The sequence below is a fragment of the Theropithecus gelada genome, chromosome 1, assembly GCF_003255815.1.
Source record: "Theropithecus gelada isolate Dixy chromosome 1, Tgel_1.0, whole genome shotgun sequence".
In the NCBI taxonomy this organism is placed as follows: Eukaryota; Metazoa; Chordata; class Mammalia; order Primates; family Cercopithecidae; genus Theropithecus; species Theropithecus gelada.
This window is the reverse complement of record NC_037668.1, coordinates 20754569-20777122: the sequence shown is the minus strand read 5'-3', so window position 1 is coordinate 20777122 and position 22554 is coordinate 20754569. Positions and strand designations below refer to the sequence as shown.

General features: G+C 54.3%; 3 protein-coding genes across 18 annotated transcripts; 1 reads left to right on the top strand and 2 right to left on the bottom strand.

Moving 5' to 3' along the window:
• Positions 1-282: 282 nt before the first annotated feature.
• Positions 283-10243, bottom strand: RUSC1 (RUN and SH3 domain containing 1). Of its 8 annotated transcripts, XM_025370390.1 has the most exons (11): positions 10101-10243; positions 7955-9406; positions 7273-7683; positions 6134-6232; positions 5897-5973; positions 5596-5770; positions 5414-5519; positions 5175-5221; positions 3937-4489; positions 2804-2929; positions 287-996 (listed from the first exon to the last, which is right to left on the bottom strand). In XM_025370390.1, the coding sequence occupies exons 2-11, from the start codon at positions 9318-9320 to the stop codon at positions 828-830; spliced, it is 3129 nt and encodes a 1042-aa protein (XP_025226175.1). In that variant the 5' UTR covers positions 9321-9406; positions 10101-10243; the 3' UTR covers positions 287-827. The 8 variants fall into 8 exon arrangements, with proteins under 8 accessions (XP_025226193.1, XP_025226201.1, XP_025226211.1 ...); XM_025370408.1 differs by lacking the exon at positions 7273-7683 and having other exon boundaries at positions 283-996; XM_025370416.1 differs by lacking the exon at positions 7273-7683 and having other exon boundaries at positions 283-996; positions 3937-4171.
• LOC112614180 (putative uncharacterized protein RUSC1-AS1) lies at positions 6838-14267 on the top strand. Of its 2 annotated transcripts, XR_003117048.1 has the most exons (6): positions 6891-6989; positions 8657-8851; positions 9399-9468; positions 11187-11316; positions 12712-12843; positions 13101-14267. XR_003117048.1 is itself a non-coding variant. In XM_025370466.1 (2 exons), exons 1-2 carry the CDS (start codon positions 6838-6840, stop codon positions 10513-10515), a joined length of 1269 nt encoding a protein of 422 aa, XP_025226251.1. In that variant the 3' UTR covers positions 10516-10958. The 2 variants fall into 2 exon arrangements, 1 of the variants encoding a protein (XP_025226251.1); XM_025370466.1 differs by lacking the exons at positions 8657-8851; positions 11187-11316; positions 12712-12843; positions 13101-14267 and having other exon boundaries at positions 6838-6989; positions 9399-10958.
• On the bottom strand, positions 10440-22218 carry FDPS (farnesyl diphosphate synthase). Of its 8 annotated transcripts, none has more exons than XM_025370502.1 (11): positions 22001-22218; positions 21010-21186; positions 20769-20931; positions 18284-18424; positions 13085-13165; positions 12817-12939; positions 12354-12442; positions 12189-12261; positions 11431-11508; positions 11191-11325; positions 10441-10697 (listed from the first exon to the last, which is right to left on the bottom strand). In XM_025370502.1, the coding sequence occupies exons 2-11, from the start codon at positions 21183-21185 to the stop codon at positions 10497-10499; spliced, it is 1260 nt and encodes a 419-aa protein (XP_025226287.1). In that variant the 5' UTR covers position 21186; positions 22001-22218; the 3' UTR covers positions 10441-10496. The 8 variants fall into 8 exon arrangements, with proteins under 8 accessions (XP_025226322.1, XP_025226287.1, XP_025226269.1 ...); XM_025370484.1 differs by having other exon boundaries at positions 21010-21222; positions 21890-22104; XM_025370512.1 differs by having other exon boundaries at positions 21890-22104.
• Positions 22219-22554: the final 336 nt, after the last annotated feature.

Sequence of the window (22554 nt, the reverse complement as noted above, 5' to 3'; positions counted from 1 at the left end):
AATCTTTAATCCTTCCCTTCACCTCAGATATGAAGTACAATTTCAAGGGCTAAGTCCTCTCCTCCCCCATATTTATGCAGGCTCCTATCCTGTTAGTCTAGCTAAACAGAGAAAGTCATACAGTAGAGAAGCACTTGTGAGATTCAGGAACCAGTGAGGGACTACTTCTCTATTCTTCAGGGAGCATTAAGAAAGAAAAGAAACATCTGCCTTATGCCTCCCATAGGAGGTCCTTTTTCTCCTCCCCCATAGCCTATGTCCTGAAACCCACAGTGAAAGACACACATTCAACTCCCATACTTTATTGGGACAAAGGAGGAAGGATGCAAATCATCACCACAGGCCCACCCACCAGGGGTGTCCAGGCTTCAGCACCTAGTACAGCATGAGTACATTATCAATACAGACAACGTGGGAGGGGTGGAGTGAGGAAGATTCCATACACAGGAAGGAGACTAGAGGTCCTTCTAGGCTTGGGGGCTGAGGCATGTATTGTACTGGCACAGTCCACTTATGGATGAAGAAGGAGGTCTAGATTTCCATTTTGCAGATAGATAGGAAGGAAGACATTCCCTTATACAGATGGGAAAAAGGAAAGGAAGATTTCCTGGAGGGCAATTCCCTTTTTATATATTTGGAAGAAGAGCAGATTTCACCTTACAGGTGGGTATAGGAGGGAAGAAGGAAAGTTTATTTTAAACATTAGCAGAAATGTGGGAAGAAATGTCATTTTGCAGACAGGGAAAATGCTTCTGGGATGGTGTTCACTGGCCATTCCATTCCCAGGTGACAGGAAGGAGACACATACACAGGAAAGGGTCCCAGGGCTACAGAACAAGGGAGGTATACCCCACAGGCACCAGACCCTCCACGCCATCCCGCCCACAGCGGAGCCAGTCCTCATCCACTGTGGTAATGACACGCAGCACTTCCCCACGCCGGAAGCTCAACTGGTCAGGTCTTGCAGCGGTATGATCACAGAGAGCCCGAACTGCCCTGAGGGGAGCCAGAGGAAGATACTGGGATGAAGTGAGGTAGGGGTGCCCAGCTGTCCCCAGGTGTCACCTCCAGAGTGCCCTTGTTGGTTTGGCTCAGTGAACATTGACTGGGCTCTGGAAGGGACTTGAGAACCAATCATCAACATGGTGGTTCTATCTGGGGCCCCAGCCTTCTGAGTGCCAAACCCACTCTAGCTGCTTATTTGACACTATTTGCACTTCTCTCTGATGCTTCAAATTCAACATAGGCAAACAAAATGACTCACCCTCAAAACCAGTCCCTCCTCATGTCGCCTACAGTGGTAAACAGCACCACTTTCTACCCACACTTGCTCCTGGTAAAAACCTGGGCATCTCACTCCATACATCCAATCCATCACCAAAACCTGTTTGGTGTTTGGATCTCCTGCTACTCCATCTACTCTTTTTATTTATTTATTTATTTTTTGAGACAGAGTCTCTCTCTGTTCCCCAGGCTGGAGTGCAGTGCTGTGATCTCGGCAGCCTCCACCTCCTGGGTTCAAGCAATTCTCCTGCCTCAGCCTCCAGAGTAGCTGGGACTACAGGTGCCCACCACCACCACGCCTGGCTAATTTTTGTATTTTTAGTAAAGACAGGGTTTCGCCGTGTTGTCCAGGCTGGTCTTGAATTCCTGACTTCAGGTGATCCACCGCGCCCAGCTGCCAAATGCTTTTATAAAATGTTTAGTGACCAGGTGTGGTGGCTCCCACCTGTAATCCCAGCACTTTGGGAGGCCGAGGTGGGCAGATCACTTGAGGCCAGGAGTTTAAGACCAGCCTGCACAACACGGCGAAACCCTGTCTCTACTAAAGTTACAAAAATTAGCCAGGCATGGTGGCAGGCGCTACTCTGGAGGCTGAGGCAGGAGAATCCCTTGAGCCCAGGAGGCGAGGTTGCAGTGAGCCGAAATCGTGTCACTACACTCCAGCCTGGGCAAGAGTGAGACTCTTGTCTCAAAAAATAAAAATTATGTTTAGTCTCTAGCTATAAAAAAGGTATTGCATCGTATCCTCTTTTTATAGAAAGAATCCTGGCCGGGCACAGTGGCTCACGCCTCTAATCCCAGTACTTTGGGAGGCTGAGGCGGGCGGATCTCCTGAGGTCAGGAGTTCTAGACCAGCCTGGGCAACACGGTGAAACCCTGTCTCTACTAAAAATGCAAAAATTGGCCAGGCACAGTGGCTCATGCCTGTAATCCCAGCACTTTGGGAGGCCAAGGCAGGTGGATCACAAGGTCAGGAGATCGAGACCATTCTGGCCAACATGGTGAAACCCCCTTCTCTACTAAAAATACAAAAATTAGCTGGGCGTGGCGGCACGGGCCTGTAATCCCAGCTACTCAGGAGGCTTAGCAGAAGAATCGCTTGAACCCAAGAGGCAGAGATTGCAGTGAGCCCAGATCGCCCCACTGTACTCCAGCTTGGCAACAGAGCTAGACTCCGTCTCAAAAACAAAAAACACAAAGCTGGGTGTGGTGGCGGGCACCTGTAGTCCCAGCTACTCGGTAGGCTGAGATAGGCGAACCCAGGATGGGGAGCTTGCAGTGAGCCGAGATCATGCCCCTGCACTCCAGCCTGAGCGACAGAGCAAGACTCTGTCTCCAAAAAAAAAAAAAAATCCAAGGCTCAGACAAATGAGTGACACATTGATAATAAATAGAAAAGCTGCAATGCACACTAAGCATGGTCTTATTTTAAAGCCCAGGTTTTTTTACACTACCTCCCATCCATGCTGTGATAGCATACATGGTTACACACTAGTGCATCCTCCCCAGTCCTCCTTACCTATGGGTTTGCACCATGCTGGGTGCTGAGGCCTCAAGCTCCTGAGGAGAAGGTGTCTCAGGAGGTGCCCCCCGCTTCACAAGAGCCAACACACTCACTGTCGGGGGCAGCCAGCTAGATGGTCTCCTAAAAGAAGGGACATAGGGTCACAGCTCAACCCACCTCCAGAAAACCCAAAGAACCCTGGGGTTTGGAGGGAGGGAGAGGCTAAGGGGCCTCACTGTGGTTCAAAAGAGGTAAGGGGTTAGTCACTGCTGAGGGCAGAGTGTTAATTATTAGATACAGGCATTTTCAGGCTGATGAGGGAGATGACAACAAAAGTCCACAACACCACAAATCACAAGGAACCTATGGACCCAGCAGGGTCTAGAGAGGCTCAGAATGAAAGGGCCACTAGAGAACATCTCAAGCCATTAAAGACCCACCAGTTATTGAGGCCTGGAGCAGGGATTCGCAATTTTGTTTGTTTGTTTGTTTGGAGAGGAGACAGGGTCTCGCTTTGTCACCCAGGCTGGAATGCAGCAGTGTGATTACAGCTCACTGCAGCCTCGACCTCCTAGGCTCAAGCTGTCCTCTCACCTCAGCCTCCTAGAGCAGCTGGGACTACCACCAGGTGTGTGCCACCATGCCCAGCTAATTTTTGTATTTTTCTATAGGGACAGGGTTTCACCATGTTGCCCAGGCTGTTTTTCATTTTTCTAAAGGACCAGATAGTAAATACAGTTGACCCTTGAACAAAGCAGGTTTGAAATGCGCAAGCTCACCTATATGCAGGTTTTTTCCAACTGAACAGAAAATACTGTATTCTCAGGATATAATACCCACATATACTGAGGGCTGTCTTTTCCTATACATCAACATAGGACTTGAGTATGTCATATTTTAGTGTATGTGAGGGTCCTAGAACCGATTCCCCACATGTACGTGGGGATAACTATATTTTCGGACCTAGGACCAAGAGGGAAAATTGAGATCATTATATAGGCACTTAATGTAACCATTTTTAGCTCATGGCTGTAGAAAAACAGACTGCCAACCTCTGCCCTAAAGGATCATCACTATAGAGTTTCAAATGAGGCCACTGGGAGATCTGAGAGTCAGAAGGTCATAGAAAGGACAAGGTACCCCATTACCTGGACTTTAGGGCTCCACTCTCATTTTCTGTGGGGCCCCCAGGCACTCCAAATAGTCTTCCCAACCAGAGGCCCCTGCCTGGTGCCATTTCATCTGTGGGCAGGGGTCTCTCCTGTGCACCTTCTTCAGCTGCAGTCCCATGATGCCCCGGTGCCCATCGGGAAAGAGGAAAGCCCTCAGTACCCCCAGAGGCATAGACCCGGGAGGCCTGGGTCAGCTGCTCCCACCAGCTCCCTGGTGTGGGAAGGTTTGGAGAGTCTGAGGGGTCTGGAGCAGCTTCCTTGGAAGTCCCCCGAAGGCTCTGGGCCAGCCGGCCCCCCAGGTGCAGCATGGCTTGCATAGTCTGCTGCAGAGCCGGAGGCGGGCCTGGAGGGGCAGGTGCCTGAGGCGGGCCCAGGGGCAGGTGGTGGTGGTGCTCAAAGAGCAGGTCCAGGTGGAAGGTGAGCACCGACAAAGGCTGCAGCAGGAGCAGCAGCTCTGTGGACAGGGAGGGACAGCCACCATGGGCCAGGGAGAAGAATCCTGTTGGCAGGTACAGGAGGGAGAGCAGGCCTGGAAAAGAGCAGGCCAACATCAGCTTCTGCCCTGGACCTAGTGCCAGAGGACCCCCCAGAGCAGCCCACCAGTCAGCACACATCCTCCCAGGCCTCACTCTGCTGGGCACTGAGGCAGAGAGGAGGAAGGGTGTGGTGAGCTATAGGTCTGACATCCCTGCCTGCGTGGAACCTAGCCCAAATAGGAAGACACACATAGCAAGTGGTGACAAGTAACTGAGTGACAGTGCAAAGGCTACAGAGGAGGAGGACAGGAGAGCCATAGAAGCACATACAAAATGGTGTGGGGGTTGGCCTAGTCTGAGGGTAGAGGTAAGGCCTCACTGGGGAAGGACTCAAAGGATGAATGACAGTTCATGAGGAAGCAGGAGGGGCAGGAGATAGAGGAACAACATAAGCAGGGCCTTGGAGCAGGAAGGGCCAGGCGGGAAGACTGTTGGCAAGACCAGGGAAAGCCCTGGCCTCCAAGGCAGGGGAAGAAGGCAGAGGCCAGACAGCCAAGGCTTTGGGTCTTTCATCCTATGGGCGATGGGCCTCCTTAGAAAGTTTTAATTAGAAGAGTAATAAGATCGGAGATCTGGATTAATGGCATTCTGGCACCAGTGGGAACCAGCAGGAGAGAACCCTTTCCTTCCCATCCTCCCAGCCCATCAGCCCCATCCTCTCCCATCTGAACCTCTGACCTGCATCTTCCTGGAGACTGGAAAACCACAGCTCCAACTGCTTGGTGCTGGGGGAGAAAAGAGGGAATGGAAGTTCAGGGAGGTAGAGGACTCCAGTCCTTTCTGGGTGGAGGATGGGAGATGAGATTGGAAGGAGGGGGGGCCTTCTCTGGGGACATGAGGTACTACTACTGTGTCCCACCCATGATGCTCTTGCAGTCCCAGGTCGTGGGAAGGGCACTGGGAAGAAGGCAACTCACTTGAGAAGGCCCAGGATAAAGGCATGGAAGCGGCTACGGCTGCTGCTCAGCGGGGCTAGACGGCTGACCTGGCTATACAGGGTTCCAAGGGAGCGGGTGCTGGAGCCTGAGAACGTGGGGTGCAGTCAGCCAAGCCCGGCCCAGCCCTGCGCACTGCCGGGTCCCACGCCCTCCTGGCTCACCTGGCTTCACCGACGCCTCCACCACGCTCCAGGGGCTGCTCCTGCGCTGCCCGGTGATGAGGTCCTTCCGGAAAGGCTTCAGCCCATCCGCCACCAGGGCGTGGAGGGCCGGGCAGAGGGTGGTCAGCACCAGGTGCCCCACATCCGGGCTCAGCCGGCTATCACCCAACTGGGCCTGGAGGCGGCGCGATGCGGATGGGTCCAGAGATCCCTCCAGCCACCACCCGCCAACCGTTCCCGCACCCACCGCGGAGCTCCATTACTCTCCTCATCCCAACACCCTCCCTCCAGCCACCTTCACCTTCTGCACCAAGTTCCGGGCGGCCCCAAAATGCGAGATGATTTTATCCACGGAGGCGCTGACGGCTATCAGGAGACCTGGGAGGGGAGGGAAAGGGAAGACGCTAGGAGGCCGCGCCCCTACCCAGGCTTGCCCGAGGGGCGCGGAGAGACTGCCTTCGGACAGCCTGAGAGAGCAGGGCCGGGGGCGAGGGGCAGTTCATTCGGAAGCGCGGGGTCGGGAGTCAGGGTGCCCTACCTTTCTTCTGCTCCTGCAGCTGACCAGTCCCACTCTGGGCTTCTGCCATCCACAGCCGCTGGGCTCCGGAGACACCGGCGAAGGACCACGAACTACGGACTGGCGTAAGGGAAGAAGGGCGCGGTGACACTTACCAAGGGTTATTCCGAGGACTCCGGGCTTCCACACAAGTTGTCTCCGGCGGGTCTCCCCGAAGGGTCTTGGGGAGAAGAGGCGCAGGGCCGCCTGGAGCACGGGGTAGCTCGACCCGAGCCCCGGAGTGAAATCCCGCACACTTCCCGGCACTCGCTGTCCCCCAGCCCCATCCCGGTTCCCGGTGCCCTCCCTCAAGGCACAGCCCCCACCTCCAGGATCCCGGAAATCCGGGAGCGAGACGGCAGCGCTCACCTCCCGCCTGCCCCGCTAGGGCCTGTAGGGCGGGAGAGGACAGGGCGCCGGGAGGGAGGTGCAGCCCTGCGCACCGCCCCGGGGCCCAGTCCAGCCTGCGGAGCCCCGGGGAGCACGTGGGCGGCGTGGACCAATGGAAAGACAGACAGAGGGGAAAGGGAGGAGACGGAGGGAGGCGAGACCCGAGGATTGGGAGGCTGGAAGGCGCCGGAAAGGGGAAACCCGGGTCGCGCAGCAGTCTCTAGGTGGAAGGTGCCCTCTTCATCCCGCATGGGACTGGACTCGCGGAGAGGGCGTGGCCAGAACTTCTAGTGCCAATGAGCTCCCGGGAGCTTCACCCTCCACCCCTCCCGAGCAAGGTGGGGGGACAGGCCCGAGATGCACAGGCTAAGGAATTCCACGGAGGGTGCGACCCAAAGTCCCTAACAACAGACTCGCTGGGACCCCCTAGGCTTGGCATGGAGGCTGGGTAAACCCGTGTCCATTATGCCCAGGCGGGTCTGGAGGGAGAGGGGACCGGGCCACGGAGCAGGAAAGGCAACAACTTCCCCTCTCCAGCACTAGGAACGGGGCCAGATTCCCCAAAACCGACGAACTTGCTTGGAGTCGGCCGAAACTGAAGGGCGGGACCAAGCTGGGCAACCCCAGAAAAAAAGCGAAAATGGGGCCGGGCGATAGTGGGAGGGGCCTTGGAGCGGGCGGGGCGGCCCGCCTGAGGCGTGGCCCGCGGGGCTTGCCCGGGTCCGTCTTACGTAGCCTGGGCGGAGGCGATGGGCTCCTGGTCCAGCGAGGGGCCTTCGGCGGACGAGGTTGCGGTGGCAGCGGGGGGGCGGGTACCTGGCGGGGGGGGGGAGCCGCGGCGGGGAAGGTGCTACTTCTGGGAAAGAGCGGGGACAGCAGCAATGCCAGCTCGGGGCTGGCCAGGCAGGGCAAGGCTCCCCGAGTCGGAGGCGAATAGGCTCCCACTGGGGACAGGCGGACGGGCAGCAGCTGCTCCTCTGAGGGGCTCGGCGCCCCCAGCAGCCGCAGCCCGGCGCCAGGCCACCCGGCCAGAGGAGCCAGGAGCAGAGACCCAGCTGCGCCTGCGCCCCCACCCTCCAACAGGGGGCGCCCGTCGGCCGAGAACCGGAAAACCAGGGGCCGAGGGAGCAGGAGGGGACCGGCTGCAGGCGGGATTGGCGGGGCCAGGCGCAGAGGGAAGGAGGGCAGCGGGATGGGCAGCCAGGCAAGGAGGGGCGGGAAGAAGAGGGAGCAAAGAGTTAGTCCCATAACCCAATGACCCACCCAGTTTCCCTTTCCCGGAGCGCTCCCTGGTAGAAGGGGCGGGGAGGATGGGTGACACAGAATGGAGGGAAGACAGGGGGCCGGGTTGGAAGCCTAGGAGGCGTGAGCGGCCGCAGCCCAGCCCTCCTCCCGCTTCTTGCGACCTCTTACCCTCCAGGCCGGCCTGCGCGCCCGGCTCTCCCGGCTCCTTCGCGGCTGGGGCCTCCTCGCCAGCAGCTGGGCTGACAGCCCGGCCCTCCTCGGACTGCCCCTCCGCTATGGGCTGCAGTCCAGGTCGGTTCTTCTTCCTTCGGGGAGGGACAGGCGGGGGTGGGGGCCGGGGCGGGACCAAAGCCCAGCCAGCTGGGGGGTCTCGAGGCGGGACTGGCGGGGGTGGGGCCCGGCTTCGGGACCGGAGTTCCTTGAAGGTGGTGACTTCCCGAGGAGGTGCCGAGGAGCCGCCCAGCGACCCCGAGGGGGGCAGCTCGGTGTCGGGCGAGAAGACTATGAGCCAGTCACTGCGATCTTTCTTGGCCTGCGGGACGAGGGGCAGCCCTGGGCCCCGCTTGCGCTTCTGGGCCAGCTCGTGGAAGGACGTGATTGTCCGGTGGGGCACCGGCTCCTCGCTGACGTCACTTCTCCATCCTCCATCAATTTTCCCTGCATCTGTTTTCGAGCCAGAATCAGTTATTCTTGTGTTGGTTTTCCAACCAGAGTCGAATTTTTCAGGTTCGTTTTTCCAGCTAGAGTTAACATTCCCGTTGTTTTTCCAACCAGTGTTATTGTTTTCCGTGGTTTTCCATTCAGCTTTAGTTTTCTCTGTGTCAATTTTCCAAATTGGGTTAATCTTCCAACTGGGCTCCGTTTTCCCAGCGTCGATTTTCCCATCATCCGCCTCTAAGAGCTCAGAGGTAGGGAGATCCTGCTCCGCGCTCTCATCCTCTTCCTCCAAGCCCGGGGAAGGGAGGTCCTGGCAGGTGGTCAGGGCGTTGCAGTTCGAGTCCAGGCCAGGATCGGGTGAAGAAGAAGCTCCAGAGCAGGAATCAGGAGAGCAGCAGAAGCTGTCCGGTGAGCAGGTGCCAGGACCTGCTGAAGCCAGTGGGGAACCCTGCTCCAGGGGGATGATACTGGGCTGAGGGTGGGCATCCTCATCACCAGGGAGGTCCCGCAAGTAGACTGAGACGGGGGACTCATCGGGGCTAAGATCTGAGCAGGAGCTGAGCGAGGAAGAGCAGCCTGGGTCTGAGGGAGAGGCAGCCCCCTCTTCCTCCTGTGATGGGTCCTGCCGGTTTTCTAGGCCCGGACCGTGCTCCTGGCAGCACCGGCAGGGCACAGCTGGGCTGTTGGAATTGGCGTCCACCAGGGTGCCACTGCAGGGGCCCCTGCTCTCCTTGCCCCCAGTGTCTCCTGGGGGAGGGGATGTGCTCAAGGGCCCTTCCCGTAGCTCAGGACGGCGGGACAAGTGCAGGCCCAGGGAGACGTGCTGGAGATGGATGTGATTGAGGTTGCAGAGTAAAGCTCTCTGAGGAGACAGCATGGTGCCAGCGGCGATGGGATGGCTTCTAGAGAACCAGGAGGGTAGGGTCTCTCACATCCACCTACCTGGCAACCACAGGTGCAGACCTAGAAGACAGGGGTGGCGAAGCCCAGCCAGTGAGGACAGGAGCTGCGGGAAGGACACTGAGGTGACTGACGGCAGCAGCAGGCCTGAAGGCTCTGGCTGCTTTGGAAGATATTTCAATGAGATGCAAATCGCAATCGACTGGCCATTAGTTTCCACTGCAGTGTTTGCAGGTGGAGTCGAATGTAACCCTCCGGGAATGGAGCCGGGAGGGTCAGAGAACGCGGCTGCGCTCTGGATTTCCGAAGGGGGGCGGGGGCCCGGAAGAGGTCCGGGCCCAGAATGGACCTCCGGGTCCCTGCTGCCGCAATCTGGCCCTGCCCTCCTGCCTACCCCTTACTCCCACAGGAAGGGACCCAGGGAGACCCACCCAGATGCCCTGAAAGGAGGCGGGGGATGGGGGTGGGGCGATATGCAGAGTTTGCCTGGTGAATGCAGGAAAGGGGTGGGAGCTGGAGAGGAAAAGGATGGAGCAGCCGTCAGCTTGTCAACTCCGCATCTGCTGGCTGCCTCCGCCGGGCTCCAGCCTGCGCCCTCGCCCCTCGGAACAGCGGTATGTCCATTCTCTCCGCATTCGTCTCCATCGTTCAGTCACCACCGCACCCCTTCTCTATTCATTTCTCCTGCTCCCTTGTCCTGCCCCGCCCCTCGTGCCCTGGTCCATCGGTCTACACCCATGGGCCGAGCCCTCCTCACCAGGGTCCTCCTGGAACCGCTCCGGCCTTGGGCTTGTCCTCGGCTCCCACGGTCCCCGCCCGGCGGGGCACAGAGCGGGAGGGGAGGGGCACTAGCACAACCCACTCTGCGCAGCGCATCTGCACCCCTTCGCGCATGGGCGTGGCGTAGCTCAGACCCGCCCCCAGCGCTTAGCGTCTTGTGTCACCCACCTAGCGGGTTTGATGTATCCCAAGCTTTTGGCCCTGATGCCAAGGCCCCTGGGTCCTGCTTCTGTGCAGCCAGTCCTCCCAGCACCCCACCCCGCACATTCTGGAAAGAGCCAGACTCTGGCTGCGCCGAGCAAGAACAGAGCCACAAAAAGGTTACACAATTATTTATTGAGAGCCTCCTCTCCCCGCCCTTGCAATCTCTAGGTCACTTTTTCCTCTTGTAGATTTTGCGCGCAAGCCCCAGAAAGATGGCTGGGGGCAGGGGCGCTGCGTACTGTTCAATGAGAGCCATAATGTGGCTGTAACTGTCCTCCTCATATTGCAAGAACACAGCCTGCAGATCCAGCTCCTCATATAGTGCCTTCACCCGGGCCACTTTCTCAGCCTCCTTCTGCCCGTAATTTTCCTAAAAGGGGTTGGAAGACAGGAAAACGGGCTTGGCCTTCCCCAGAGCCTCCAGGACCCCTCCACTCCCCTCATTCTCATATTTCAGAACATCTCCAAAGCCACCCACTCCTTTCCTCCCTCCAATTTTCAAGTGTTTCTAGGTAGCTAGGATCCCAAGCTTCCCTTCCCTATCCCAAATATTCCCTACATATTGCCTCAGACCAGGTGTCCTCTACTCCAGGGTTTCTCACCCTTGGCACTATTGAAATTTGGGACCAGATAATCCTGTCTGGGGGAGCTGTTCTGTGTGCTACATGTTTGGCAACATCTTTGGCTCCTGCCAACTAGATGTCTGTACCACATGCACACACACAGAGTTGTGATGACGACCACAAAAAATGTCTGCTGACATTGCCAAATGTCCCCTCGGGAGAAAAACTGCCTCCAATTGAGAACCACTACTCTATCCCTTTCCACCAGCTCAGGGACCCACCACCCTCTCTCTCAGGCACCTTCAGGATCTGGTACTGTTCCGGAGTGGCCCGTTGCAGACACTGAACCACCAGCCAGCTGCATTTGTTGTCCTGGATGTCAGTGCCAACTTTGCCGGTCACACTGGGGTCCCCAAAGAGGTCAAGGTAGTCATCCTGGGCGGGAAGGGGGAGGGCAGCAAAGGAGGAAGGATGAGGTTCCTAGGCAGAGGAGGAGTGAAGCTGGTGCCTGTTCTCTGCTACTGCCTCCTGCCTTCCTACCTGAATCTGAAAGAACTCTCCCATCTCCAGCAGGATCTTCTTGGCATTGGCGTGCTCCTTCTCACCATCAATTCCTGCCTACAGGGAAAGGTGGGTTAATAAGCCAAACCCCAGAGGTGCCTGCATCTTCCTGGCTGCTTCCTCCCATGGGGTCTTGCCCTACTGCAGCCCCAAATCTCTCCTCTCTCTTCAGATATCTTGGCTTCCCTGACCTAGACAGTCCTGATTGATGGTCCAACCTCAATCCCACTTATTTTTGGCTAGGACTTTCAGGGAGTCATAAAAGAGATGAATCCATTCTACAGGTGCACAGCCTGTCTTCCCTCACAAATGTCAGTCCCCGAGTCATTCTGATCCATCTTCCTAATATTTTTGCCACCTCCAACTTCTTTCAAGATGAAAAGGAAATGTAGAGAAGCAAGGTCAGGGTAGACAGTTAATCCCACTGACTGCCCTTAATCCATTCTTTTCCCTCTCAACCTGGTTGATCTCCTCCACACTCCCATCCATACTCAGATGCAGGATATACTGTTCCCCTATTAAGTGCTAAGCACTTTCATATCCCTTGCTTTGCTTAATCTTTACAGTCCTGTGAAGTAGGAATTTTATCCTCAGTTGAGGAAGAGACTCAGCGAGACCGACTTGCTCAAGGTCACACAGCCTTTCACCAGGGGTAGCAGTGTTCATGTTTTCTGCTCTATGCCTTCCTGTCCAAAAGCCCCCATTAGCAGAGGAGAGGGGTGAGGAGGCTCACTCACCATGTACATGGCTGCAGCTATAGGAAGGTAGAAGGAGTAGAAAGCTGTCTTGTACTTGACAATAGATTTATACCTGAGTAGGGGGAGAAGAGAAACTCCTCAGGAGGGCAACGCACATCGTGAGCCCTACCTCGCTGTCCAGACATGGTTCGCACTGTCACTCACCTCTTTTCAGTGAATCTGCCAAGATCCACATTGCCCTGGGGGGCTGTGATGAGGTCCAGGGTCTGCCCAATCTCAGTCTGATAGGAACTCTAAGGAAGACAAAGACGGCCCATGAGCCAGGCTTTCTCAAGATACACGAAACCCTGGTATCCTGAGCCCAACATCCCATACCAGCTGACAACTGGGCAGAATCAGAAAGGCAACAGAAGGGGAGAAAGCCCCAAAACTCAAGGCCTATATTCATATACACAGTCCTTTATCACCCTTTCTTCCAATTACACAGGGACAGAGAAGCCCCTTCTTGCCACTACCACCACCCCGCTTCCCAACTCCCTTCCTCGCTTTCTTTCCCTTCCAGGCACCCTGCAATCCTGTACCCTGAAACCAGCCAGATGAGCATGTCCTATAAAGGCCAAGGCTACCATGGGCACCCTCTGGGCATCGGGCCCTGTCTGCAGCATACCTGCAGGAAGAGCTCGATCAGGTTCAGGTAATAGGGCTGCTCCCGGCAATAGAGCTTCAGCAGGCGGTAGATACATGCTTCCAGGAGGATAGCATCATTGATGGCATCCAAACCCACACCCGGCTATCATGACAGAGAAAAACAAGCAATCAATCTCTAGTCTCGGTTCATACTAAGAGCCATCATCCCAACACCTCACCCAGGCCGCACATACCACCTCCCTGTGGCCTGTCCCCACACCCACTGCTACTTTCCTGCCCACCATTACCTTCTGATACCAGCAGATCTGTCCACGGCGGGTGAGGGATGAATCCATGATGTCATCTGTCACCAGGAAGAAAGCTTGCAGCTAGGAAGAGTGGAATAAGACCTGCAGGGCTCATTACTGTTCCTTCTATCAGCAACAGAGCTGCTACTTTATATCTATATCTGTATATAGTTTTGCTTTTTTTTTTGGTGGGGGACAGAGTATCACCATTAGCCAGTGCAGTGGTGCAATCACGGCTCACTGTAGCCTCTACCTCCCAGGCTCAAGTGATCCTCCCACTTCAGCTTCCTGAGTACCTGAGACCACAGGCACACACCACATGCCTGATTTTTTTTTTTTTTTTCAATTTATTTTTTGTAGAGACAGGGTCCTACTATGTTGCTCAGGCTGGTTTTGAACTCCTGGGTTCAAATGATCCTCCTGCCTCAGCCTCCCAAAGTACTGGGATTACAGGCATAAGGCACCACACCCGGCCACAGCTGCTGCTTTTGATAGTCCCTGTGAGCTGCGAAAGTCAGGGTGGGGAGGCAGAAGACTTCTGTGCTATGGAGACTTGGAAAGTGATAGAACCTGTTTGGCTCAGACTCCTCGCCTATAAAATGGAACTAAAACACTCTTGTTTTAGGTAAGAAACTACAACAGATCTTTGACATCTCTAATGAGCCCTAGATTAGGCCTGGTATCAGGGAGATTAGGAAACACCTTCATATACCGTACTCTATTCTTGCCAAACACCTCAATGAATGCTTAAAGTAAGATTTATTCGTGCAATTGACTTTACATTACTTCCTAAATAAAAGAAGGCTATTCCCACATTGCCCCCAGCACTATGTTTGAACACCCCGGTGACTAGGAACACAGCCTTACCTAAAGGAGCTCCTTAGCAGTACAGGTTAATCAGGTGGAACTGAAATCTGACTTTGACCTATGAGTCTCAGACATCTTTAAACATTTTCAAACATTAATTTTAACTAACGGCTTACTCTTCTGAGTGCCCATCTGAAGGTACCTGAACGTGTCGGGTTTCCCACTAGACCATGAACTCCTTGGAAGCAGGGACAGTAACTTCTCCCTCTTAGCATTTGCAGAGCCTAGCACAGCACTAGGCCTGGAGTGAGAGTCTCCTAAACACTTGTCTGACAAAGAAATTAAAGAATAAAACACTCTAACATTCCCTGTGATACTTCCTGCAGTCAGTCATACTATATGTTTTGGTTCCTTAAATAGCTTTTCTTTTCTTTTTTTTTTTTTTGAGATAGAGTCTCACTCTGTCACCCAGGCTGGAGTGCAGTGGCGCCATGTGGGCTCACTGCAAGCTCCTCCTCCCAGATTCAAGTGATTTTCCTGCCTCAGCCTCCCAAGTACTGGGACTACAGGCGCCCGCCACCACCAACTGCTAGCCTGGCTAATTTTTGTATTTTCATTCAGTAGAGATGGGGTTTTGCCACGTTGGCCAGGTTGGTCTTGAACTCCTGACCTCAAGTGATCTGCCTCCCAAAGTGCTGGGATGACAGGCATGAGCCACCGTGCCTGGCCTAATTTTGTATTTTTAGTAGAGATGGGGTTCCTCTATGTTGGTCAGGCTGGTCTCAAACTCCTGACCTCAGGTGATCCACCTGCCTCAGCCTCCCAAAGTGCTGAGATCACAGGCATGAGCCACTACACTTGGCCTAGAAGACATGGTTTTTAAGACTTCATCCCATCCTAATCCTGTGTGCTGTAGTCGATCCACATTGCAAAGGAAGCATGCAACACCGCCTGCCAGAACCCAGCATGGGCCGTGGGAAAAGGACCGTTGCAACAACCACTGCTACTGTCACAGGCAGAGTCCTCAGGGAAGGAGGTATCCATCTGCACCTTTACCTCTGACCTAACCCCAGAAGAGTAGTGTGGAGGTCCTGAGCTTTCCACATCAAAGGCACATGTTTCATTGACTCTGTGTTTATTTGGAGTAGCATGGTTTCCCTGAAGCCACCCATTCACGGCCTCTCCCAAGGGTGACTGCAAGGACAATCTCATTTTGGCCACCACCACTCAACCATGATGGTCTCCAAGAGAATTAATTCCATGGCCTCCCCACATTTCCTCTGCCTCCTAGCACTGATTCTTAACCCCACCAGCACTTTCTATTTATTAGGGAAAATTAAAAAAAAAAAACCCAGGCCAGGCACAGTGGCTCACACCCGTTATCCCAGTACTTTGGGAGGCCGAGGCAGGCAGATCACTTGAGCCCAGGAGTTCAAGACTACCCTGGCCAACATAGTGAGACTCCATCTCTACAAAAAAACTATTAAAAAAGCCGGGCATGGTGGTGGGCGCCTGCAGTCTCAGCTACTTGAGAGGCTGAGGTGGAAGGATGGCTTCAGCCCAGGAGGTCAAGGCTACAGTACGCCATGACTGTACCACTGCACTCCAACCTGGGCAACACAGTGAGACTCTGTCTCTAAAAAAAAAAATTTAGGGCCGGGCGCGGTGGCTCAAGCCTGTAATCCCAGCACTTTGGGAGGCCGAGACGGGCGGATCACGAGGTCAGGAGATCAAGACCATCCTGGCTAACATAGTGAAACCCTGTCTCTACTAAAAAAAAATACAAAAAACTAGCCGGGCGAGGTGGCGGTGTCTGTGGTCCCAGCTACTCGGGAGGCTGAGGCAGCAGAATGGCGTAAACCCAGGAGGCAGAGCTTGCAGTGAGCTGAGATCCGGCCACTGCACTCCAGCCTGGGCGACAGAGCGAGACTCCGTCTGAAAAAAAAAAAAAAAAAAAAAAATTTTGACCAGGCGCGGTGGCTCACACCTGTAATCCCAACACTTTAGGAGGCCGAGATGGGCGGATCACTTGATGCCACAAGTTCAAGACCAGCCTCAGCAACATGGCGAAACCTAGTCTCTATAAAAAAAAAAAAAATTAGCCAGGTAGAGGCTCGCTCCTGTAGTCTCAGCTACTTGGGAGGTTGAGGTGGTGGGAGGGTGGCTTTTGCTCCAGAGGCAGAGATTCCAGTGAGCCAAGATCATGCCACTGCACTCCAGCCTGGGTAACAAAGTGAGACTCTGAATTTTAAAAAAAAAATTAAAAATTTTTAAAAACGCCGGGTGCGGTAGCTCGCACTTGTAATCCCAGCATTTTGGGAGGCCGAGGCAGGTGGATCACGAAGTCAGGAGATCGAGACCATCCTGGCTAACACGGTGAAACCCCATCTCTACTAAAAAAATACAAAAAAATTAGCCAGGCACGGTGGCGGGCACATGTAGTCCCAGCTACTCGGGAGGCTGAGGCAGGAGAATGGCGGGAACCCAGGAGGCAGAGCCTGCAGTGAGCTGAGTTTGCGCCACTGCACTCCAGCCCGGGAAACAGAGCGACACTCCGTCTTAGAAAAAAAAATTTTTTTTAAACTTACAGGTGAACCTAGGGTGCTGCCAGGGTTAAGAACTGATTCTAGGCCAGGCACAGTGGCTCACACCTGTAACACCTGTAATCCAGCACTTCGAGAGGGCAAGGCAGATGGTCAGGAGTTCCAGACCAGCCTGACCAATATAGTGAAACCCCGTCTCTACTACAAATACAAAAATTAGCCAGGCGTGGTGGCAGGCATCTGTAATCCCAGCTACTTAGGAGACTGAGGCAGGAGAATTGCTTGAACCTGGGAGGCGGAGGTTGCAGTGAGCCGAGATGGTGCCACTGCACTCCAGCCTAGGCAACAGAGCAAGATTCTGTCTCAAAAAAATAACGAACTGATTCTACCAGTCAACCACTGGCCCCTCGAGGTCTTGCTTCCCTTGGCCCCCATAGCTTGGCTCCTCTGCTCTGCCCTCATCCTCCTTCCCTTCCGCCCTTGCCTGTCATCTCCATATTTTGAATCCCTCAGCCCCTCAGCATCCCTGTCATCTTGGGGCCTCTCCCTGGATGCCATGGGCCTATTACCTCCTTAGAAGCAAATCTCGATTCCCCAGACCCATCTATCTCCCTGATAAGTTCCAGACTGGAATTTCCACCGCCGACAGGACAGGCAGATCCACCTGCTCCACCCATACCAAGAACATACCCGCGCTGACTGTGCTCAGCACGTCTTCCCTTGAGCCAGCTGCTCCTCTCAGGCCAGGAACTCAGCATCATCATCACTCACCAAGTTCTGTATGCTCTTCCCTTTTGGGCTCACTGCCACCCTCCTCGGGCATGGCACCCCTCCCAGAACCCAGTCCCCCACCACTAATGAAAGCTTTAGGCCATGCCAGCAAATAGACACCTTCAAGACCAAGATGAACTGGTATAGAAGACAAGGGGATGTGGAGATTGGAGCAAACCAGAGAAAGCACACAGGAGAACACATGCCGTCTTGGGGAAGTTACATCCACTCAGCTTCAGCCAATTGTTGCTATGCGGAAACATGGACCTAAATCTTACAATTTCCCAAGCCATGCTAGAAATCTAGGTTTCAGTATGAAATCTCCTTGTTAAATTTAGGAGACTTAATTGTAAAACATTTTCAAAAAACTATCAGTGAGCTGCCAGTTTTCAATCTCTGCTTCTGAATAGCCATTGGAAGACGTCTGTCACTTTTTCTTTTTTTTTTGAGACGGAGTTTCGCTGTTGTTGCCCAGGTTGGAGTGCAATGGTGCAATCTCAGCTCACCGCAACCTCCGCCTCCCAGGTTCAAGCGATTCTCCTGCCTCAGTGTCCCAAATAGCTAGGATTACAGGCATGCGCCACCATATCCGGCTAACTTTGTATTTTTAGTAGAGATGGGGTTTCTCCATGTTGGTCAGGCTGGTCTCAAACTCCGGAACTCAGGTGATCCGCCCCCCTCGGCCTCCCAAAGTGCTGGGATTTCCGGAACTCAGGTGATCCGCCCCACTGGGCCTTCCAAAGTGCTGGGATTGCAGGCGTGAGCCACCATGCCCAGCCTCCTCTGTCACTTTTATGGCCATCCTCTGCTCAAAGGAAAGAGCTGACACCTCCCTGCCCAGTCTCAAGGCCCCAGTCCACACTGTCTACAACTATCTACAGCCATCTTCATACCTAATGCCAAAAGAGGCTCCCCACATTAGTTAACCCTTGGAGTGATTCACTCTAAATTTGGCCATAGAACACTAGAGACAAAGAAACACAAACACAACCCAGAAATATCAGGCTCATCCCTCCCTTTCCCACCCAAGTCACCACCACTGCAGGAAACTTCCACTCCCTTCCCCTACCCCTCTCACCAGTTCCACACACCAGCCCACAGTCCAGGCCCGCTGGAGACTATCAGCATCCTGTTTCCTTGGCTCCACCAGCTCCCGGAACGCTACTACCACTGTCAAACCCCGGTGATACTTGCCTCCAATGGCATTGTACTCCAGGACCTGGAGGGCAAGGGAAGAGGGACAGGGTATCAGGGTACATACAGAAGCTACTGTGAGTTTTCTCCTTGCTCTCTCCCATTTCCAACCACCCCCTAACTTTATCCTCCCCAACTCCTCTTCAAGGAGCCTCTGGAATTGCTACTGTCTTTACTCCTTTTCCAAATTTCTGGAGCAAAGCTAGAAGAGGTCCCAGTGCCCAGGTACGTTCTTTCTGCATGGTCTATCCTAGTAAATGTATTTATTTTTTTTTTTTATTTTTTTTTTTTTTTTGAGATGAAGTCTCACTCTGTTGCCTAGGCTGGAGTGCACTGGCACGATCTTGGCTCACTGCAACCTCCGTCTCCCGGGTTCATGCAATTCTCCTGCCTCAGCCTCTCGAGTAGCTGGGATTACAGGTGCCCACCACCATGCCCATCTAGTTTTTGTATTTTTAGTAGAGACAGGGTTTCACCATGTTGGCCAGGCTTGTTTCGAACTACTGACCTCAAGTCATCTACCCGCCTCGGCCTCCCAATAAATTTAAAACCTCCATAGTGCAGATTAAATGCTGCTCCCAAGCCCAAACAGGGCTTGAACCCATGGAAAACTCAGTACACGCTATAGGGATGACTGGCTTGTTCAGTTCCCTCCCCAGGTTCCTTCCCCATCCCCACCTCTCCTAGACTTCCCCTTCCCAACCCATCCCTATTTTTCCAACCACCTCTGCCTACCCAGAGTTCAACCCTCCTGCAAATGAAAAGCCTCCTTCACTATATTAAGACAAAGCCTCGCCAGGCGCGATGGCTCAAGCCTGTAATCCCAGCACTTTGGGAGGCCGAGACGGGCGGATCACGAGGTCAGGAGATCGAGACCATCCTGGCTAACACGGTGAAACCCCGTCTCTACTAAAAAATACAAAAAACTAGCTGGGAGAGGTGGCGGGCGCCTGTAGTCCCAGCTACTCTGGAGGCTGAGGCAGGAGAATGGCGTAAGCCCGGGAGGTGGAGCTTGCAGTGAGCTGAGATCCGGCCACTGCACTCCAGCCTGGAAGACAGAGCAAGACTCCGTCTCAAAAAAAAAAAAAAAAAAAAGACAAAGCCTCTCCAAAGTCGGCCAAAAGACAGCTTACAGGGGACCCAAGCTGTGGGATCCATCTCCCACTCCTCCAGTGGTGTCCCCTCTTGCGTCTCACTTTACCTTCTGCTGCCCTGCTTTCAATCAGACCTAACTAAGGGAAGACTTCACCTCGCTATGTCACTCAGGCTGGAGTGTAGTGGCGCAATCGCGGCTCACTGCATCCTCTGCCTCCCAGGTTCAAGCGATTCTCCTGTCTCACCCTCCTGAGTAGCTGGGACTACATGTGCGCGCCAGTACGCCTGGCTAATTTTTGTGTTTTTAGTAGAGACGGGGTTTCACCATGTTGACCAGGCTGGTCTCGAACTCCTGACCTCATGATCCCCCCCGGCCTCAGCCTCCCAAAGTCCTGGGATTACAGGCATAAGCCACCATGCTGGGCCAAGACTCTCTTTTAATCCCCATCCCAGTATAGGCAAAGCCCCCCTTTCCCTTGATTCCCCTCAGATATATGAGATAGACAGCATTTATAAGAAGAATTTTAATAGATACTCCAGAATCAACAGGAAAAAAATTGGCAAGTATCACAGCAATAGTTCATGTCCTAGAATAAGGGTTTCTAATGATACAACTTTCTCAGGCCCCAGGGAGATAGGACAATATCAGACTGTCTTCCTCCCAGGTCTCTGCCAAGGTATCAGCTTCTGATTTCAGGACACAAAATCTAAGACTTGCCAGGTTCAAGGCCTCCACCCCTATGCAAAGCAGTTTGGATGACCCACCTTCCATCAGAGCCAAAAGTCAGGTTTACGGACTGAGTAAGTATACTTGCCCAGGCCCCAACCTCTCCAGAGCAGACTCGAGTCCCTCAGGTAAATGCTTTCTCGGCCAGGCGCCGTGGCTTACGCCTGTAATCCTAGCACTTTGGGATCAAAGGCCGAGGTGGGTGGATCGCCTGAGGTCAGGAGTTCAAGACCAACACGGTGAAACCCCATCTCTACTAAAAATACAAAAATTTGCTGGGCATGGTGGCGTACGCCTATAATCCCAGCCAGTCAGAAGGCTGAGGCAGGAGAATCGCTTGAACCTGGGAGGTGGAGGTTGCAGTAAGCCGAGATCGCACCATTGCACTCCAGCCTGGGTGACAGAGCAAGGCTCTGTCTCGGGGAGAGAAAAAAAAAAAAAGCTTTCTCTCACATCTGTCAAAAGTCCCTCATAAGCCACAGGTGAATCCCACATATACAGAGCAACTGAACCAAAGGCTCACTCCCCCAAGTCATGAATCCCTCACCTCCTTGAGCCGGGCAATAGCATCTCCTGTCTCTGGGTGCCCCATCTCATCCTCAGTCAGCACCCTAACGATCTGGGAGAAGTGCTGAACAAAATCTTGCTTTTCTTGGGCATAAACATCTGATTTCTGGTCTCCGTTCATTCTGAGGGAGGAGCAAAGGGCTCTGAGTAGAAGGAAAAACAAGTCAGAAACCTAATCAGCTGCTCCCCTCCCCAAGGCCCCTCACCCCAACCACACTCACCGAGGTTCCTCTGTCCACGCTTGGCACCAGCAGCGGGCACTGTGCCAGGCCAGGACTGGGTACCCGTGCACCAGGGAGGGCCGCCGTAGGGAACCCAGCCACCTCTCCCGGGGTGCCCAGTAGGGGGCTGGCAGCAGGAAGACCCCCACAGATCTCAACCAGCGGGACAGGGGCATCCTGGGAGTGGCATAGGGAGGGGGCGCCAAGCACTCCCTGCAGGAGCAAGCACCAAAGGCAGAGGCATGGTGGCAGCTACCCAGATAACTCCCATCCCAGCCTTAGCCCAGAGTGCCCCTCCCTCTTGTGGAATGTGCTTGGGGACAATAGCAAGAAGGATATGCAAGAAACAAAAAGTATGGCTGGGTGACGGAGACCCAACAAATCGCCACTTATAATAAACAGGCTAGAACTCAGTGCCTTCAAGACGGCGTGCACAAGGCTGGGTAAGGAGGTGGTACAGAGTACAGGATTAGGGGCTGAAAGGACCCTTAAGTCATCCTATTTTACACAAGCCAAACTGAGGCTCTAGGAGGTAGGAAGATAGTAGAGGCAGAGCCAAATCTAGAACCCAGGTCTCCCCTGGGCAATGGAGAGGGGTGCCCAGGGTCTGAGTTACGCCCCAAGGAGGGGAGAAGCACTGGGGCGAGAACCCATGGGTGCTGCGTCCATATTGTCCGGGGTGCTGGAACCGCGCGTCCCAAGCCTCACAGGAATTGCTAGGACTGAGCAGACAGGCTCGCAGCAACTCTGGACGGGACAGAAGGGCTCGCAGCAAAGGAGTTAACCGGGGTCCGGGCATATTGGCGGTTCCAGAAAAACACAAGGGCAGAGTTTGGAAGTCTCCGCACCCCCAGAAGACCAGCCAGTCTAGCCCACCGACCTTCAAAACGGACGCAACAGGCTGGCCTTCTGATGCCTCACAGTATCGTTACAGAAGTAAGGCCCGGTATCGGCCCCCTTCCTCCAAGGCCCAGCACACATACTCTCTCACCTGTTCCCAGATGCGGATTCCTGTTCCGTTCCGCTTGTTGGCGGGTACTCCTGAAAGCAGAATCTGCTCAGTGCTCGGCTCTCTGGGTCGAGTAGTTCCCGCTCTCCCCAGGCTATGGGCGGAAACGTATAATTAGACTACAACTCCCAGAGTGCCCGCGGGAGGGACCGATAACGCGATCCTGCGTGGCCTGGCTGGGCGGAGACGAGCCGCGCTGATTGGCTGCTGGCCCTCGTGTGAGCATGGCGCACGGTGACGAACGACCAATGGAAGGGCTGAAGCCTAGAGGTCTAGGCTGGGAGGCATCAGTGCTGGAAGCGAGCCAGGCTGGGAACGCCCCCGCTGTGGCTCTGGCTGCCTCTTACTCAACTTTAGTTTTCGTTGTCATCCTGGGCAGCTGATTGGCACGTTAGTAAAACGCAACACAACTAGCTTTCTCACTTATTAGTTCTCTAACTTTAGGCAAATCATTTAACATCTCTGATCCTCAGTGAACTTCCTTGAGACTAGCTTACCTCATTTGTTGAATGAGGGTAGTAATACCACGAGGTAAT

Bases quoted from the DNA above. Each gene is read 5' to 3' on its own strand.
- LOC112614180 (XM_025370466.1), top strand. From the start codon at position 6,838: ATGAGCTCCCGGGAGCTTCACCCTCCACCCCTCCCGAGCAAGGTGGGG. The intron at 6,990-9,398 runs GTAAACCCGTGT...TGGCAACCACAG, and splicing joins AGGCTTGGCATGGAGGCTGG to GTGCAGACCTAGAAGACAGG.
- RUSC1 (XM_025370390.1), bottom strand. From the start codon at position 9,320: ATGCTGTCTCCTCAGAGAGCTTTACTCTGCAACCTCAATCACATCCAT. The intron at 5,974-6,133 runs GTAGGGCACCCT...CTCCCCTCCCAG, and splicing joins GCTGCAGGAGCAGAAGAAAG to GTCTCCTGATAGCCGTCAGC. The intron at 2,930-3,936 runs GTAATGGGGTAC...CCCTTCTTTTAG, and splicing joins AGTGGAGCCCTAAAGTCCAG to GAGACCATCTAGCTGGCTGC.
- FDPS (XM_025370502.1), bottom strand. From the start codon at position 21,185: ATGCCCCTGTCCCGCTGGTTGAGATCTGTGGGGGTCTTCCTGCTGCCA. The intron at 18,425-20,768 runs GTGAGGGATTCA...CTTGCCCTCCAG, and splicing joins CTATTGCCCGGCTCAAGGAG to GTCCTGGAGTACAATGCCAT. The intron at 13,166-18,283 runs GTGAGAGGGGTA...CACTCTTCCTAG, and splicing joins TGGGCTGGTGTGTGGAACTG to CTGCAAGCTTTCTTCCTGGT.